Below are 19,185 nucleotides of genomic sequence, written 5' to 3'. Positions count from 1 at the left end.
TAAGGGGTTTGGGCTGCACATGTCTTTTCTTTGAGCTCCCTGACAGATGTTGATCAGCTGTGTTAACAGGGCTGTTGGCATGTTGCCCATGTGGCAGACAATTCTTTGGCTCAGATTGTTGCTGTTTGTGTCTCAGCTTGTGTCTTTTGAAATTGAGTCTCATCTGTGCTTCTCTTGTTCCTTACTGTTTCTCTACTCTTTAAGTAAGACTCGTGTGCCTTTGCCAGATGTTGGCCTATGTATGTGTTCCCCACTACAGCAGGAGGGAGGCGATGGTCAAAATGGAGCAGACAGGGGTGGATTGAAGAGGTCCCACAGCCAGCTGCCCTACTTCATGGGAAGGCCAGCTCAGGACCAGGCTTTGATCAAGGCTGGCTACTGTGTCAAACAGGGGGCTGTGGTGAGTTGACTCCGGGCCCATCTTCACGTTCCTGCTACTGTGATGCTAAAATGACATAAATATATGGATACAGTTCAAGTTGTTACTGCTAACTAATGCTTACTCAAGCTGGGATAAGAAAAAGGTGCGAAATTTCTTTTTATGTGTTTCTATTATCTGTACCTTCAGATGAAGAACTGGAAAAGAAGATATTTCCTGCTCGATGAAAATTCAGTGAGCTACTTCAAATCAGACTTGGTAGGTTTATATTTATTTTTCTGTGAAATCCTTTTAAAGGCAAAGAAAGAGGAAAAGGGAGAGATGGTCATTTTAAAGTTACTTCCTTAAGGTATTTGTAACAGTGCCCCCAAAATATCAGAATTCAGACTGTTTCCTTGCTGTGGAAAAATACTGGTAGGTCATTATCAGACAAAGAGGAGACCTTAGCTAATGTATTGCAGGAACATCTCTTGTAGTACTTTTACAGGTTCTCTGGAAAGAGCTGGCATGGTTTCAAGACTATTTTAGTATTCCTGATTGCTCAACCTTCGTCCAAATTGTTTAGAATAGCTTCAAACTCCCTAGAGTGTCTTATACATTTGGTATAAGGGTTAAAATTAAATATCTTACTCTGAAAATTAAATGCGTTCCTCCATTATCAGCATGAAAACTTTCCGCCTTAGATGTCAAACCCCTCTGCCCTGCACCTTTAGCTGTACGTCCGTGGACAATTGGCTAGCAAATGTATGCTTGTGATCCTCAGGTTTGCAAGAAACAAGTATAACAACCTCTCTCCTCTGCACACCCCCCTTGCATTGAACATAGATCATTGAAAATAAAAGCATTTCTAACAATACACAGTGCATTTCTACAGCATAATTTGAAGACGTGCATGTTTGGGTAGGAAGACATTCCTTATCAACTCTGAAACCTGGCTTTCTTGCCATGTTTTTTGGTTTTGAACTTGTGGTTTTTCCTGACTACTTTTTATTTCACTTTTACATGGATGCTGTCAACATGCCAGGACACCACAGAAAACCTTAGCCTATTAAACGACTAAGACCCACTCCAAAGCACCATAAATTCATGCTTAATTTGGAGATTAACGGCCACATTTTTCCCTTTACATTATAATCTCAATTTTGCTGTTTCCAGAGTTCACATTTAAAATTCTGACACTGATAGTTACCACTTAAAAATAATCTTATTGAGATGCTAATTGCAAGGTCTGCTGCTGTTTTAGGTCATTTCCATTCGTGGTAATATAAAGAGTCTTTTAACAGTCCAAATACATTAGTTTATCACACTGTCTTGTGGTTAGGTGTCATTGAAAGTAATGTACATCTTTGATCATGTTTTTATCAGTATCCATAATGTATAGTAAATTTCTGTCTGTGCAACTGTGTGAAATGTGCATTGTCCCCCTAGACGTCAGTGTACAACAATGCATAAAAGGCAATGGTTTGTTCATTTTCTTGTGATAGTAATATGTAGCACTTATTAAGCCATTCAGTCTCATCCGACAGTTAATCTATTTTAACAGATCAATATTCATTTTAATCGATAAGTGTTAGTATCCAATATTTTAAAAGATAGTGAATTCCGAAATGTCCATTTAAAGAACTTTTTCAAGGAAAAGTTGTCAATAACTTAGATCCCTTGAAGTTCAGTATATTGTTTTGACCAGATCTTTTAAAGTGTGATGTAGAACCACTTTCTGATGCCAAGGAAACTCCTTCCCTCCTACAGTATGTACAGTACTGCTGTTATTAGTCTGTGAAGCTTGTTTTTGTTTCACCTGGCACAGAGCTTGAAATCTTATAGTAAAATGAATGGCTTCTTCTATTTGTCTGGATGCATCAAGCTGAAAGCTGATATGCTCACAGCACTGTTTCAACATGCTGGGAGATGTGCCATGAAATTCCGTTCATTGTTGGGTTTTTTTCATGTGTGAAGAAAACTTCACATGTTGCAGCATGTTAGTGCCAGAGACACCTCTTTGTCAATAGTTTCAATAGCAGAGGGTCTGCTGTTTTGAGAGTTCCAATTATGTTTCTTTCTGGGACAAAAGAGTATGTCTTGACTAGTGAAAATAAAGCAAATGAGTTAATGCAGGTGTAATTGAGGGCAGAAGATGTCTTTTTTGTTATTGTTCCAAATTAATGTGAAAGTTACTGTACTTTATGAGAAACTTTTGAAAGGGCAGCATGGTGGCATGTGATTAGCACTGTCGCCTCACAGCTCCTTGTACCTGAGACTGGCCTGTGATGTCTTCTGTGTGGAGTTTGCACGCTGCTTGGTTTTCTCCAGGTGTTCTGTTTGTTCCCACTGCAAACTAGATACCTATGTGTTACTTGATTTTTAAATTGTCCACATGATGGGCTGTTGTCCCATCCGGGGTGCAGTCCCACCTTGTGCCCTGTGCTTTCAAGATAAGCTCTGGGGTGCTCTGACCCTGACCAGGGGTAAACATCCTTCTGATAAAAGATGGATGGAGTGGCTTTGGGAAAGGAAGCTGAAATATAATAAGGGAGAGAGAGGATGGAATAGGCAGATAACATTAATTCAACCATAAACTGGCCAAATTTGATTTCATCCCTCTTTGATGCCTAGAGTTTCTTTTTGTTCTGTTACTGTTAAAATATTTTTTGGATTCAGATACTTATTACTAGATACTCCTTTGAGATGCAGAACTTGCAACTCATTTACCAAATAATTTATTCTAGCAAAGGTCACTCATTGCTAATAATAACACACCAGGTTTTTTGTATCTAAAATTAATTTCATGTTCTTTGGATCTTTTATTGACAAAACACAGTAGGTTCCAGAACTATAAATAACAAAGTGAGACATCTTCAGCACCCGCTCCTACCTAATCTTGTTTCTTGCAGCCCTGGTATTAGTGTCAGATAGAGGGCAGATTAATTGCTGGTACCATAAAAAGAAAAGAAAATGAGTACCTAGGAAGTCTGCGACACTGCAACTCTTTTCACTTCCACCCACACACTTCTGACACGCTGCCATCTTGTGTGTGTGTAAAGGGAGTGGGTCTTGTCATGTCTCAATTATCAAGTGCAGTGATAATAAAAATATGGTTTTTGGAATTAATTTTCATGTTGAAGGTTTTTAGACCTAGAGGAATGTAGGAGAATGTGTTACATCCTACAGCAAATAAACCTTTGCAGATTTAGGCATCTCTTTATATTTCAGAAGATGAAGGATTAATATACTTTCCACACACGGCATAATTACTATTTCTGAAGATACTGTGCCAGCCAGCCCGAAGACTGACCATCTGGTTGAACTTGTGATATTTTTTTATATATTTGTTTATTATTAAATATTTTTAGTATTTATGATGTAGTTGTTCAGGTACTTAAACCTGGCTAAAACCTTTAAATTCTGCGCTGCTGCTGGATGGGGGCCTGTTTTTAGGAGGTCGAAGAGCTGGGATGAAGCTGTCACACCAGCTTGTCTGCTGTTTAATGAAACAAGATGCTGTTTACAGTCAGGCAGCATCTACCTCTAGTGTCAGCACAAAACCCCACAAAGAGATGCGCAGATCAGCGCCTATTTTTAGTCCCTCATTTGGGTGAATGTAAACAGCTCTCAAGGACGTGCGCTTCACTGTTTATTGTACCTTGTGAATTGCCAAAAACGCTCCACATAAGCTGATTAAAACTTATCCTGATTTCTAGGTAATCGTTTTCATCAATTGCATTGAAGGTGTGCATTATAAAGAATTCTTATTTTGTTACAAAAAAGATTTCATGCTCAATCTTGTATTGATGTCTATTTTAAGTTTCAAATACTCATTTAATTGCTTTTTTGCAGAAACATACTGGAAATTAGGTATTTCTTTTTTACTGCAGTCTTGTAGCCGATCTGTAGTATTATAGCCTTCTTTGCTGGTGCAAGACCGCAGCTCAACAACCCCTTTTTACAAGGCCTAGATCCTTCTGTGTGCTTCAGGGGTCCGAATCAGAGTGTTCAGGGGGTCAGGGTGCTGTAGATGTCTGACTTTCTTCTCTCTCCTTCAGGACAAGGAGCCCCTGCGCATGATCCCTCTGAAAGAGGTTCACAAAGTGCAGGAGTGCAAGCAGAGGTGAGTGTCTGTAATGTTACTGCAAAGGCACTTCACTCTTGTACCTGCTCCTTTCATGGATGAGGGAGGGATGCATCTTGGAAAAAGTAGAAATGCTGAGAATAATGAGGGGGATCTGGTGGTATGTAAGTGACTTTTTCTGACAAAACCAAAAATGTTGCTGTTCTGTCTATGTTGAATGCACTTTCACACTGTATATAGATACTTAGAGGAACAGTATTTTGATGCTTATAAACTTTTGTTTTTTTAGTGACATAATGATGAGAGACAATCTGTTTGAAGTTGTTACTACTTCTCGAACTTTTTATATTCAGGTAAGAAATGGAGAAAACAAAGTACCTGGATTGTCTTTGTAAAATCTGAAAATGTTCTGTCTTTTGAGAGACACGGATTCATTTCCAGAATGAATGAATGTGGATATTTGTACATCCTTACAGTACTTTTCCTGATACATTTTGTAAATGCCCTCCTCTAAAACTCTTGCCTGCCTTTGTCTTGCTTGTATGTTAATCCCCCCACCTACAGGCGGACAGTCCAGAGGACATGCACAGCTGGATCAAGGCAATCTCGGGGGCCATCGTAGCGCAGCGGGGCCCAGGGCGGTCGGCGGCAACCGTACGTATCGCTCTCCTGAGCCGAGCCCCGGTTCTCTGGCTCGGGGGAGGTTAAGGGGCAGGGGGCGCACAGACCAAAGGAGCTCCCTGTTACTGTCACTCATCACGTTGCCTGGTCTGCAGCTGCAGTCTGTGTGTGTGTGTGTGTAGAAGTATGACCTCTGTCAGCTCACTTCAGAATTTGTACTTGTGGAATGGTTTTAATACGGTGCCACTTTTCACTGCCATGTATTTTTTTTGTAAACAATTCAGGGATGCAAAGGTGTTTTTATACGTCCTCATCCACTGTTTGCATGTATGGTTATATATTTTATGAATGTACCTTTCGTAAGTACATATAAAATATATACTGTTCCTAGGCATGCAGACACAGTCATTGGTGGAGGGTGCAGCAGACTGCTTTCAGGTAGTAGGAGCCAGTCTCTCAGTGCATGAGAACCTGGGCCACCTGGAGGAGGTTGTCTGCGAGGGTCTTCTTCCAGGATCTATCGGTCTAGAAGCCTGCTGCTTGTTAAGGGAATCGGAGCACATGCAAGCCAGCCAGCTTCTCTCTGTCACTCTCTTTCTCTTGACTATTTTCTCTCGGCTTGGACGGCTCTCCTCAGTCTCCTCTAATTTTAGCTTTGCAATGTGTTGTTGCAGATGCGGCAGGCCAGACGGCTGTCGAACCCTTGTATACAGAGGTATACATCCCGAAACGGTGAATGCAGCACGTATGTGAGCTCTCGTGTCAGAAATGGCTTCTACATATTTTTTTTCTTTTGATGCGTAGATTGAATTAAAAAAACACACACACACAAGCGGAATAGAGTTTTAAGGCTTCCTGCTTACAAAGCAAATAAAAAAACCCTCATCTTTAATCTCTGCCCCACCCCCTGTCCTCCTGCTCCCTCACCCCATCCATCGTCAACCAACCCATTCTGACATCACCTGATAACCACAGGCTGCTCCAATCAGTCAGACTAACGCATCCCTTTTTCCAGCTCCCCGGGATTTTGCCTTTTTTGATCAGCTTAAACCTTCTGGTTTTTGGTGTCCTTCTCAGTGACCTTGTAAGCCAGCTGATGTTAAAGCCCCAGCCCTGAGATAAGGGTTGTGCTTCGTTTTGACCTACAGTCTCCCCCAGAGAGGATCAACATTTTTTTTTTTCCCCCACCAGGAAATATTCGACTTCAGCGCCCTTTCTAAGGTTCCAGTATGTTTCTGTATGTCTGAAAAGGAGTTTTTACAATAATAGATTCCGTGTATGTTTTAATGCCTCAACAGGCTCACCAAGGTACAGGAGAATTTAGATGTGCCACTCATCTCCTGTTTTTATGCATTTGTTCACTTTTCTAATTCCATTTTTTGTTTTAAATATAACAATGTTTTGAAGATGCGTTCCTAGTAGTTGCACAGCAGCTATTGCAGGAAGAAGTGATTTTGTTGTGCTTGTAGAAAAGAAGAGACTGGCACTAGTTCTGCAAATCATGATGAAAAACACCCCAGATACGACTGCCAGTTACTTTTTATACATGATATTATAAAAGCCAACACAACACATAGCACAGCCCTGAAACTAACCCCTTCATCACTATTTCTGCTCACCCTGTGACCATCCAGCATGGGAAAGCTTCATGTACTGGGTGCCAGCTGTGCTCCCAGCTTCTGGCTCCTTGCTGACTGCTGCTTTGCTGACCAATAGAGATGCAAAGTAACTTCTGAACTCCTTTGTCCATCTCCTATGCATGGCTGTTTACCAGAGTTTGTAATCTGCATGCATGGTGCTCAGTAAGTCTGGAGCATGGGTCAGGGGTTGTAACTAAAGGATTAGTAGATTATGAATAAAGTTGACAATTGATTTTTTTATTTCTTTTTATTCGTGGGTAATGATAATTTTAAATATAAAAGTTTCACTGCCCATTATTTGTGCTGCTGAATCAAAAGCAGCTGCAAATTTTTGTTCTGAGGAGGAAAGATAAAGGAGCAAGATTTCTAAAAAATAGTTTCTCAGGGTCAGTAAAGAGGAAACCAATCCCTAAAAACCTTTTCAAATCCTAAAATTTCAGGATTTGTCTTGGTGTCCCGGATTATGATTGAGATGGTCTTGTTTTCTTTATAATTCCTGCTGGTGTACAGCAGCATCAAGGTCTTGAAGGTATTCAGTGAATGGGTTGTTAATAAGTAGAAGCAACCATACAGTCATTGTGTAATGTAGCTGCTAAATATGAATAAATACAAAGAAGTGACTGCTTTCACTTGTACCACAGACTACCACAACCATTAACCAATTTAATTACACTTTACCACCTCCAGAATGGAAAGTAAAATAATGCTAACAGTAGTGACAGTGCATGATATTTTATACATAATACAGGTAGCATTGGTTTTAATTGAAATACTGTTATAGCATTCATAAAAGAGGTGGAAAGGTGGGTGAAATGAGTGGGTTTGTATATCTTAGTAAAATAAATTGAACTATTGAATTTGAATTGAATTTGAATTTTTTATTGTATTTAAGGATTACACGAGAAGAACGTGCACACTGGTTTTCCTTAATCAATTTAATTAAAACATTGTCTAAAATTTGCACTATTTTGTACAAATGCCAGTGTTTTATACTTGAGATTCCTGGATCAATTAGCCACTGAGCTAGATGGGCAGAGTGGCCTGTCATTTGTAGCACTTCTAATATTCATTCTCTGGACTCACTAAACACAGCATAGTGGCTTCCAAAGTGACACCTATCATGCCCCAACATAAAACATAAGTTTAGCAAGATCCTATTTTTTTTAACAGTACTGAGTACTAAATATAAAATATTTTACCTCACCTTTAAACAATGTGGATTGACAAGAATTTTTAAGGCAAATCATATATACAGTACAGACAGTGCTTAAATTTGTTAAAACATGTTTGATACAATTTGCAACAATCGACAGTGTGGAGATAACTTTCAATTCAGCTGAAAGTATGTGATACTGTAGCTCTATTGCAGTGCCCATTACAGCTGACAAATCGAACACTTTATCGGTTCAAATTGGACAACTTAAAATGAAACCTTGGCATTTATGCGGGCAGGAACATTTTTTAAAGAATTGTGTAAAAATAAATAGATAAAGATCTGGTAAATAAGATTGGACTCAGCGTTCTTTAATTTTTACATCCATTCCCTTCCAGAGCAGGATATGTTTTGACGAAATTTCACACAGACTAGCTGTTGAGACTCCCTGAGCTAGTGGGACTTTGTACTTTCAGTCCCTGGATTTTGATACTGAAAAAGGGTGCAGGATCCTGGACAGGATGGAAAGGCACAGCATGCTGGCGAGAATCCTGGGCCTTTTGACACGGGACTTTACTGGAGACTTTGTTGACCTCTGAAGGAAGAGGACAATTAGATTTCAATTACTATTAGTGATCATGCACCTAGTGAGAGAATCTAACCTGTACCATGTTTATTTATTCTTCTTTCCCTAGGAAAATAAAGTACAAATCGATGTACCTTCTTTGGAAGGGTTTTCAATGAACTGCATGCCCTTTTTTGTTCGATATGCTGCTGGTGTTTTTGTGCCTTCCTAGCAGGAGCAGACTACAGAAAATGGATTATGGTTATTGTAGCTTCATCATGGGAATCATCTTTATCACATTTTATCATTTGACAAAAGCCTTTTTGAATGTGAATGTCGGTATTTTGCATGGCTCCCCGCCTTCATGTCCTTCCTTATTTACTTTGCATCATGCTGCCTCTTTGAAAACATTTGTAAAAGCATTAACCTTTTACCTCCAAGGCAGCTGTGCTATCTTTGACAAGTCTTTTGTGCATTGTCTGCTTTTCATTTCATTGTTTTCTCTGCAGTGTGTTGCATGGTTCCCTTCTCTGGCAAGAAATCGAGCATTTCTCATGTGCCGTGCTGAATGTGACCTTGTGAATAACAGTCGAGGTCTTTCAGTGAGTGATGGACAAGGCAGTTGTCAGATGCTTGGGGTAGAGAGATTTGTTGGCAATTAGGTCATTTATTGTGTATTGGGATATACAGTGATGTATATTGATTCTATTTATGTGATTCTAGAAATCTAATTTTTATTTCTTAAAATAACTTTGTTCTTCAGAGTTTTCTAACTTAAGAAAGATTAAGCCACGAGACCTAGTGAACTCTGTTTCTACCACATACCATAAATTAATAAAGCTGGAAAAAATTAGGTCTGGACTGATTCTTCTTGCTGCACCATACGCTCTTTGTGCACAAGCAGAGCAGGGTCCACTGTGTGAAGAGAAAGCAAGCAGAATATTTGTCCCTTTGGCATTCTTACAGGTCAAGTCAGGCTCTAGCTAGGCAGGGTCGAAAAGTAAGCTAAGCATAGTCTCTTACAGTGAGGTAGGAGGGATAAAATACTCAGGTGTCATCATCAGGTTTGTTACTTATTTTTAAATAAACTAAAGATTTTTAATATTTTTTTACAGGAAGTTGAACAATGTAGTGTTTTATACCTGTTTTTTTTTTTAATTTGCCATACTAATAAAGGTTTTGCAACTTTTGTGGTTTTGTCTGGTTTCCTCTTAACATTTAATCACTAACCTGAAACTAATTGATTTTGAGGGTGAAGATTTGGTGATTAAGTGTTAGAGGCACCTGTCAAGATCAAGGACATTTTTTTTAACACTAACATCAAATTCTATCGGTTCTGTCAGCTAAATTTCTTTCACTCTGATTAAAAAGTGAGTGTTTCCCTTGTTGACAGGCGGTGATATTATTGAACATGCAGTATTCAATGGCATACAACACCTGAAGATTCATTATTTGCTGGCGGCTGTGCCCTGCTGCTGCTCACTGTTCCTCGCACTCCAACCCTGTGCTGAATACCGATGCTTGGTGACCGAATGATGCAGTGCTTTGCTGGAGCAGAGCATGTCTCTTTATTTTGGTCCCTGTGTGCTGATGCTTTTGCCTTGTCTTTTTCTCTCTCTCTCTCTCTCTCTCTCTCTCTCTCTCTCTCTCTCTCTCTCTCTCTCTCTCTCTCCTTTTTGTTTTTCAGAGAGTAAAATCTGACACTGAAATACTAACATTCCAAAAATGAGTACTACCACTGCTACTACTACCACTCCTGCTACAGCTGCTGCTGCTACAGCGCGATGACTAAGTGCTGTGCTCAAGTGTCTCACTGACTGTGTTTCTGTGTCTGTGCCGGGCACACCCTACTCTTTGCAGGAGCACGGTGACCGTCCCACACCCTCAACCTTCTACTGCAGTGACCAGGGCCCGCCCGTCCCTCGCTCGCCCCTCTTTGCAACGCCAGCCTACCCACAGTCCTCTGTTCCCGAGCCCCGCAGCACCTCGACCCCACACCCTGTCCACTCACAGCCTGGCCTGGGAGAACGAGGACTTCATGAGCCTGCTGCCCAGACCCAGCCTGCAGAGGGCCAGCCGCTCCAGGCTGTCACTGCAGGAGACACGGCTGCCCAAGTGAGGGATGCCTCCCGCTGGAGATCCCGAAGGCCTAGTAGCGGCAGCAGTGACGACGCCCCTCTGGAAGCTCTGGGTATTGATGATACTAACCTGCCGGTCAGCGAGGTCTGACCTCTATCTCTTGCAACCCTGTGTATGGCAGTGGGCAACAGGTGTGGGAGATATGATTAGCTCCAACAAAAGGGTCCAGTGCCAGTTTCCTTGGACTGGAAACTGAGCAGAAGAAAGAAGACCTTTAGGCTTGGGAATGGAGGACATGGACTGGACTAGCTGGGACAACAAGGCAGTAACACAGAAAGATTTACTGAACCCATTTTCTTGTACTTGTTTCTTAATCTGCATCCACCTTTCATCTTTACTGAAACACGAGAATTTAAGTTATAAGCTGTTCTTAAAGGTTAAATGTGAGCTTGAGGAGAGAAAGCCCTGCAATGCCCAACCCTGCCAGAAGAGGGCATCATGGGAGACCAAGCTGAATCTTGCACAGACACCCAGGGGAAGTTATTTTTTGCTTAAGTCTCCCATACCAGATACTCTTAATTTAGGGTTGGGGCAAAAAGCTAAAAGGTTACCTAAGAAAGCAGCCACACAGAAGAAAGCTTTTATACTTTTACCAGGTTTTGGCAGGACTTGGTTCATTTTTGCTAGAGCGCTGACCTATGTCATGCTGAAGGGCAGTTTCTGACTAGATTCCTCCTCCACATTGTGACTCTCTCCTTAGCTCTTTTCTCAAGGACTTTCCAGACCCCAGCAAGTCAGATCTAGTAACATGCTAACATTTTAACCCAAAGATGTTCTTTCTTGTAGATGCTGTTTGCTTTGTTGTTTTTTTCTTGAATTGTTGGAAATTCAAAAGTATTGCCACACAGAGTGGAAATACGTGTTTTAGCAGTGGCTGAAAAGCTTAGAGTGTACCAGTGCACAAGATTTTAGTTTGAAAGCTATTACCAGTCTGTTTAATTCTGTTGGTTTTGTGTACAGCAATGAAATTCAGTTATGTGCCCCATGTTCAGTGCTTCAAAGGGAAAAGGGTAATGTGATAAAAAAAAACATTCTTCTAAATGTAGATTGTTTAGTGTGGAATAGTGCATTGTAATTTCACTTGGATCCTCCAGAACTTTAGAATCTGCCCTTTAAATTCAAAATTGTTCTTCAGTCTTGCTGAATTTTGAGATCTACAACACCCTAAAAACTGTGGCTTCAGTTGAAAGTAGGTTATAGACCTATCATATGGCTCCCTAAAAATGACAGGAGATAAGAGGCTGAGAATGATTTTGGTTAAGAGTCAAATCATTGGCTCTTTATAGGTTTGCTACAGTACTCATGCTGCAGGATGTAGCCCATTTTATGTGTTGCCTGCTGCTTGTGATAATGAGGTTTTTCTCTCTAATCCCTTTTTCAGTCTCACCAAGTGCTCACAGCTGTTATTTTCTGATGGAATTTATTTTTAACTTATTTATCAATTAATTACATCTCCAAAGCCAAATTACAAGATTTTAACAAGCAACTCTGCATATTACTTCAGAGAAATTGAGTAAATCTAATCATTAAAAAATGTTTGTACCCTATAGATCATTTAACAGATTTTGGTATTTTTTTTAGTCTTTTAAAAATTATTTGTTCAGTTCAGGAGCTTGGCTTTTGATTGATTAATTCCTTGGGGCTCTTGAGAGCAGTTGTTCTCACTCTCCGTTGCAATGACACTACCAGGGACTGCAGTGATGTCCCTTCCTGTGAATGACAGCTCTGCAGATGTGCCTGTCTTCAAGGCTGCTCAATCCTTGGATTTCAGTCCACCTGAGCTTTCAGTTAAGGATTGATAAACACATGACAAGATCAAACCTGCTGGATTTGGGCTCTAGGTCCAGACCTGAGGAGCTCTGCATTAGCCTGCAATAACTTGCAGTGCTGTTATTATTGGCTAGGTAAAGGATGTATGTATTACTTAATAGTTTCCATTTTGGATCCAGTCCAACTCTTTCATAACGTGTTTTGGTTTTATTTTTGCCCTTTATTAAATAACCTCTCATATATGGTTCACTGTTTAAGAACATGATTCTTGAGAAATATGTACTGGATTGTTGTATTTTTATATACATGAATGAAACTTTTAAAATTTGTTTTAAGTATAACTCAGGTTTATAGATGCCACCGTGCAAAAATATTCACTAAAGATTAAAGCTCTAGTGCACTAACAGCAACATCAGCCTATGAATAGAGACTCACCGCTTATTTTTCCTAATGTTTTGCACTTCACCCTTTTAAAAGTGTCATCTGAGGGCTTGTTAAATGGTTAAAAGAACATGTTCCTTAATCTTTAGAAGAAAGACTGCAAGTTGCATGTAGGTGTATTACATGTGGTAAAATGTTAGCCTCAGTCTAATGTATGTAGATTGTGTGGGTATATTTTCTTCTGTATTCTTTTACCAGTGCAGGTGTTTGTAGGGTATTCATCTTGTGCCTATACTGACTAATCTAATGTGGGTGAGTGATCTAGCTGTATCTCTGTAGTTTCTAAACCTATGGCCTGTAATTGTGTTGCACACATTATACTGTATAGCTGTGAAGTGCCTGCATTATTTCTATAAAAAACAAGCTATTTTGATCCTGATTTTTGAAACTTGTGTACCTGATGTTCTTAAATCATGTATTATTTATTACTTGGAGTAAAAAAGTGCTTGTGCAAAAATATTGAATGTCTTTATTGAACAGGGTAGCCAACAAAACATGAGATTTTACTTATAAATTTCTAGGGTTCGAAAAAAACTTGTGGAAAGAAGATTGTAGAGTCATATTAAAAACAGATCCTAAAGTTCTTGAAGCCTGCAGTCAATTTGGCATATTACACAACGTTAATAATGTTAACACATCAACACAAGCTGTGTTGGAGTTGAGAGTGGCAGTTCCTAGCAGGTGGCAGGGACAGGAGGGAGCATGACCACTGAGGCTCACCGTAGAGAGAGAGAACAAATATGACAAAGTTCAAGGTCATGTTGCCATTCTCTTCAGTCCACAATGAACATTGTCATCATGCAGATGAACGGCTTGTCTGTTACAATTGTACGAGTCCCTGAACGGGGCTTGAAGAATCCACCACTGTTTTTTAAGTCTGTCCAGGAGTTAATTATAACATATGATACATAGCTCTCCCCCTCTCCCTTTCAGTCTAGTCAGCATGGGTTGGACATATTGGGTAATTTTCTCATTATGATTATATTGAAAGTGTAAATTGGACGTTATTATATATAACTGCTAAATGGTAACACAGCTCCACCTACTGGTTTTAAGTTCAAACTTTTTTGCTAGATGAAATCTAGAGGATTTGTAGAATGTAATGTAGGGAAATCAATCTGTTCAAATGATTTGTTCTATAAATTTGCTCATTGAATGCATTAAAGGATTCACTATTCCTCTTACCTCCACAATTACCAGAAATACGAATTCAAATAGCAATTATGATATTTTACCATTTAGGTTTTTTATGGGTTTTGTGCATCATACTGAGAGTCTAGTGCAGAAAAATCTGCAAATCATGTGGATTAGCTTTAATTAGCCCAATTACAGAGGTCTGAAAACTAACTTTTCCTGATCATTCAACTGTTTGAATCAGTTAAGTCACAAGAGGTCTTCTGGAGTGAAAATCTGAAGGCACCGTGACTCTCTGGGACCAGGCTTACAGACACCCGATTTACTGAGTGTCCTAATTAATTCTGAGTCCCGATTAATTCTGGACTCTGGATAAATGGCTGCTTCGAGTTGTATTAGGTGACCAAAGCTTCTTTAGCAAACCTATATTTCTATAAAAATAAAACCAATTGTCTATTCCCATTGATATTCATGATCCTGGTGTATTGCAATCCGCCAGGTTTTAGTTAACTTTCAATCCTCAGTGAGTAAAGACAAGGAAGCTGCTAATATTGACCAATTAAGTGCACAACTAACGTAAGTAAAATAATAAAGAATATAAGAAAAAAAACTAGAAGACATAGTGGCCTTTCTAGGACTGGGAGGGAATATGAGTGGTCTTCCCACCAGGTTTACTTCCTAGACTGAAGGTTCCCAACTCCTTACAGACCTGTTCAAATTTGCTCTACCTAGAGCTGAGAAAAAGCTGAATTGCTCTAAATTAAGACAGAAATTAGTTCAACTGGACCATTAAGCATTGTGTTGGAATGAAACCCTGCAGAACTGGGTTTGGGAATTCAATACTGGGCAATCTGCTTTTCAGCCTTCAGATAAGCATCCAAGGGCCAGGCGCTTGCTTACATCTACATGCCGGGAGTTTTAGGGATAAAATGTAGGAAATGGTGTGACTGCTTCTAACACTTTTGAAATATAGTAGCTGGAATCATGAAAACATGGGAACAAATAAAGGTAAAGGGAAAGGCTTATTCCATGCTGAAAAGAAAAGAGACAACGTTTTGGCTGTGGAGCCTTCTTGGTGTGTGCTTTCATGTTTCATCACTGAAACATTGCTACCATCAGCGAATGAGGATGAAGATTACAACAAGAGTGGCTACACTGAGTTATAGAGAGGAACGCTGGAAGAGGTAGAGGTGTAGCATTATATATCAAAATGGTGTAAGAACTTAAAAAGATATGAAGGGTCTTAGAAACTGGATCCGGTTTATGAAAAAACATTCAAAGGGTATAGAGATGGGAGTATGCCACAAACCACCAAATTAAATTGTCATTAATTTTAATTAATTGAGTGTGTGTGATGGATGAAGATTTATTATTAGAAATTGTAATCTTTCCCATATAGATTGAGAAACATCACTGGAACTGAACTTAAATTACTAGATATGACTATCACCTGCTTTCTAAGTTTATTAGAGCACCTGCCAGAGAGAATGTCAGCATTGATCTATTCTTTTTGAATAATCGAGATAAATGAAGAAAAATTAAAGTCTGGTTATAATATGGTATGCTTTAACATTGTGCAGGCAGAGCTCATAACAAAGGTGCACAATTTTAGGAAAGCAGGCTGAAGGAATAAGTAGTAAAATTGTACAATCAGTAGAAAATGGATGGAAATATTTAGAGATATTTTGCTTGAAACACAAAACCGGTTCATCACAAAAGTAAATCAAAGGTTACAAAGCACTGGTCATACTGAAAACATATAAGAAGAGTATTAAAATATTTTAAAAGATCATCTGGTTAAAAACATAGCACAAGAAATTGCAAGCACAGGTAAAAAAAGTATATGAGAAAAATATATATATCCACAAGAGAATTAGAAAGGAATATTGCAAAGGTGGCTAGAATCTTTTTACTACTACGACATCAAAAGACCAGTATAAGATTAAATAAAGTGCCACAGTGATTACAAAGGAGAACATTTTTAGACAATGAAAGTGCCATTGCTAATATTTCACTTAGTTGTTTTTTTAGGAAATTAACAAAATAAGCAAAAGGTACGTTTTGTGTTAAAGTTAGTACAAAAGAGGATGAAGTATTACAGGTTATAAAAACACTTAAGATTAGCCCAACTGGGCTAGGTGGGCCCAATGACCTTTTTTTGTTTGTAACCTTTATGTTCTCAGACAATCTTAACGCGCTGATGATATTCTAAAGAAAACAACTTATTCATAAATATTATCTCACTTATTAATTAACAAATCCCCAACAGTTTCTCAACACAAAGGGAAGGAGAGTTGACAATACCCCTTTGTCACTGTGTTACACTGTCTTTAATGGTACAGTAAGGCCTTCAGCCTGTAGATAGATCACCGTCAGGCCCTTCCTGGTTTCTTGGCACTGCTGTCCCAGGCTTTGTCTCCACGCATAGACAGCACTCTCATAGAAAACCCAGTCCAAGAGCTGTGCTGAGCTGGATTTTCTTCATTGTACTGTACTAAGGGGAACAATTAGGGACTACCTGTCATATTTCCTGACTATGTGGGTTATCTTTGACTGCCGTCCAAAGGGAAAAGTTCTAGACCAATTTCGTTTGCAAAGAATAGAATCTCTTTTATATATATAACTCCCCTCCCCTTCATCACTGCATCCATTATTTAGTACAGCTGGGCTGAATTTTAAAGCAAGCGCAATAAAGGTCTTGGAACAGGATGATTCTGACTCATGCTGAAACTTCTCCTCATATCAGCTGCCAGAATGAAGGGAGCACAGTTAATTCACGCTCCTTGCAGGTTTGAATAGGTGAAGACCTGTCCTCTCTGCTTTACTGCCTGCTTCTGGCCAGAAGGTTAACTCAAGGACATCCTTTTTCTTCTTTGCCTGCCCTTGTGGCCTTCCCTCCCCTTTTTGGAAGCAATAAATCTTATCAAATTTTCTGCCTCCATTTAAAAAAAAAACATATTTCCACTATTGCAGAAAGGAAAATAACTTTTCCTTAACTCAACTAAAAATGATCCCACATCTTGAAAGATTTACCAACGTTAGCAGTTTTACTTTGATAGGGCTATGTTGGCAAATTATTGCATTAAAAATCCCGTCATAAAACAACCATTAGTAGTTCAGCGATATACCATTTGATAAAATAAGTAATTTTTTTCTAGTAAATCAAAGTTTAACTAAGCTCCATTTAATGCCTTGCAACTCTAGGTACTGTACAGGAATATGTAAAAATAATCCCTTAAAATCAAAAGAGCAGAAAAAGAAAAATAAATTACTGTAATTACTTTCATTTTATAAACTTATATGGAAGGAATGCACTACACATTCATGGATTAAAACAAATTGATTCATGCACTAAATGGAAGGTATGGTATTTCAAAAGCTCTTGAGTATATGAGCAGATTGTTTCCAAATGCTGCTTGAAAAGAACCTATCAAAGTGAGAAAGGACAAGGGCCAAGGGTGTTTTCAGGCAGAGAGCACCCGGGTCAAAGGATTGGTCAGATTGAGAGTACTGGGGCCAGGGGATTGGTCAGGGAGACAGTCAGGGCCAGGGGATTGGTCAGAGAGACAGTACTGGGGCCAGGGGATTGGTCAGGGAGACAGTACTGGGGCCAGGGGATTGGTCAGGGAGACAGTACTGCGGCCAGGGGATTGGTCAGAGAGACAGTCAGGGCCAGGGGATTGGTCAGGGAGACAGTACTGCGGCCAGGGGATTGGTCAGGGAGACAGTACTGCGGCCAGGGGATTGGTCAGAGAGACAGTCAGGGCCAGGGGATTGGTCAGAGAGACAGTATTGGGGCCAGGGGATTGGTCAGGGAGACAGTACTGGGGCCAGGGGATTGGTCAGAGAGACAGTATTGGGGCCAGGGGATTGGTCAGGGAGACAGTACTGGGGCCAGGGGATTGGTCAGAGAGACAGTATTGGGGCCAGGGGATTGGTCAGAGAGACAGTACTGGGGCCAGGGGATTGGTCAGGGAGACAGTACTGGGGCCAGGGGATTGGTCAGAGAGACAGTATTGGGGCCAGGGGATTGGTCAGAGAGACAGTACTGGGGCCAGGGGATTGGTCAGGGAGACAGTCAGGGCCAGGGGATTGGTCAGGGAGACAGTACTGGGGCAAGGGGATTGGTCAGAGAGACTGTATTGGGGCCAGGGGATTGGTCAGAGAGACAGTACTGGGGCCAGGGGATTGGTCAGAGAGACAGTACTGGGGCCAGGGGATTGGTCAGAGAGACAGTACTGCGGCCAGGGGATTGGTCAGAGAGACAGTATTGGGGCCAGGGGATTGGTCAGAGACAGTACTGGGGCCAGGGGATTGGTCAGAGAGACTGTACTGGGGCCAGGGGATTGGTCAGAGAGACAGTACTGGTGCCAGGGGATTGGTCAGAGAGACAGTACTGGAGCCAGAGGATTGGTCAGGGAGACAGTATTGGGGCCAGGGGATTGGTCAGGGAGACAGTCAGGGCCAGCAACTGCAGTGTGTCCAAATATAAGGGAGTCCCGTTGCTAACGTCATTAAAATTACAGCCTTTTTTTAAGGCCATCCGTAAAATAAACGAAGGAGAGTTTGTATGTCAGGGGCGGGGAACGCAGTGTATAAGTCTGGTATATTTTAAAATAAATCACAATGATCTATTGGAAAATACGACTGTGCGGATTATTTGCGATTGGTTATTGGCGCATTCATTCCAAAATATGTAGAACTGGATAACGCGACCTCTTCCCCCGCAAGACTGAGTAACAGACAAGCTTACATTTAGCTAAGCTATGTTCGTTAGTGTGCAACATGTAAGCGATCCAGAAATGTAAGTCGGGTAGCGAGAAACGCAAAGAACAGAAAAGACAATTGGAGAGGAAAAGTTTCAAGTGATTTTTTTTTTCAATTGCTTACTGGACACTGTCATCAGTGAGACAGAAGAACGTTTTTCTTTCTTGAGAGAATTCAGCCGTCTTCTTGGCATTTTGTTAACTTAAAAAATACCGGAGATAATTCAACTGAAGCCTGCAACGAACTTGCCTTGTTTTTAGGAGACATTCATGGCGGCAGCTGAATGAAAGGTTCTGTCTCACCTGCTCCCCCATGAAGTCAACACTCCGTCTGAAGTACTGCAGTATTTGGTCAACAAAGATACGAAATCTGCGTTTCCAAACGCAGTGATAGCATGTCAAGTGTTTTTAACAATTCCAGTTGCTGTCGCCAGTGCTGAACGCTCGTTTAGTTAACTGAAATTGATCAAAATTTATCTAAGGTCCACCATGTCACAGGAAAGCCTGTCAG

At 40.3% G+C, this 19,185-nt stretch overlaps 1 protein-coding gene across 5 annotated transcripts in view; it reads left to right on the top strand.

Annotated features, from left to right (window-relative positions):
• plekha1b (pleckstrin homology domain containing A1b) overlaps positions 1-13,231 on the top strand; it is a 40,521-nt gene extending 27,290 nt beyond the window's left edge. For 2 of the 5 annotated variants that reach the window (XM_088917923.1, XM_088917924.1), the window contains exons 7-12: positions 260-400; positions 569-637; positions 4,420-4,484; positions 4,735-4,798; positions 5,010-5,099; positions 10,285-13,231. In XM_088917923.1, the coding sequence (XP_088774049.1) occupies positions 260-400; positions 569-637; positions 4,420-4,484; positions 4,735-4,798; positions 5,010-5,099; positions 10,285-10,653 (798 nt within the window). In that variant the 3' untranslated portion in view covers positions 10,654-13,231. Of the gene's footprint in view, positions 1-259; positions 401-568; positions 638-4,419; positions 4,485-4,734; positions 4,799-5,009; positions 5,100-5,740; positions 5,948-10,284 lie in introns of those variants that run through there. The other 3 variants (XM_088917926.1, XM_088917925.1, XM_088917927.1) reach the window with 3 other exon arrangements.
• The last annotated feature ends 5,954 nt before the right edge of the window (positions 13,232-19,185 follow it).

The sequence above is a fragment of the Atractosteus spatula genome, chromosome 5 (genome assembly GCF_055471065.1).
Source record: "Atractosteus spatula isolate fAtrSpa1 chromosome 5, fAtrSpa1.hap1, whole genome shotgun sequence".
NCBI lineage: Eukaryota > Metazoa > Chordata > Actinopteri > Semionotiformes > Lepisosteidae > Atractosteus > Atractosteus spatula.
The sequence above is the reverse complement of the archived record's forward strand: the minus strand, read 5'-3'. Positions and strand labels throughout refer to the sequence as shown.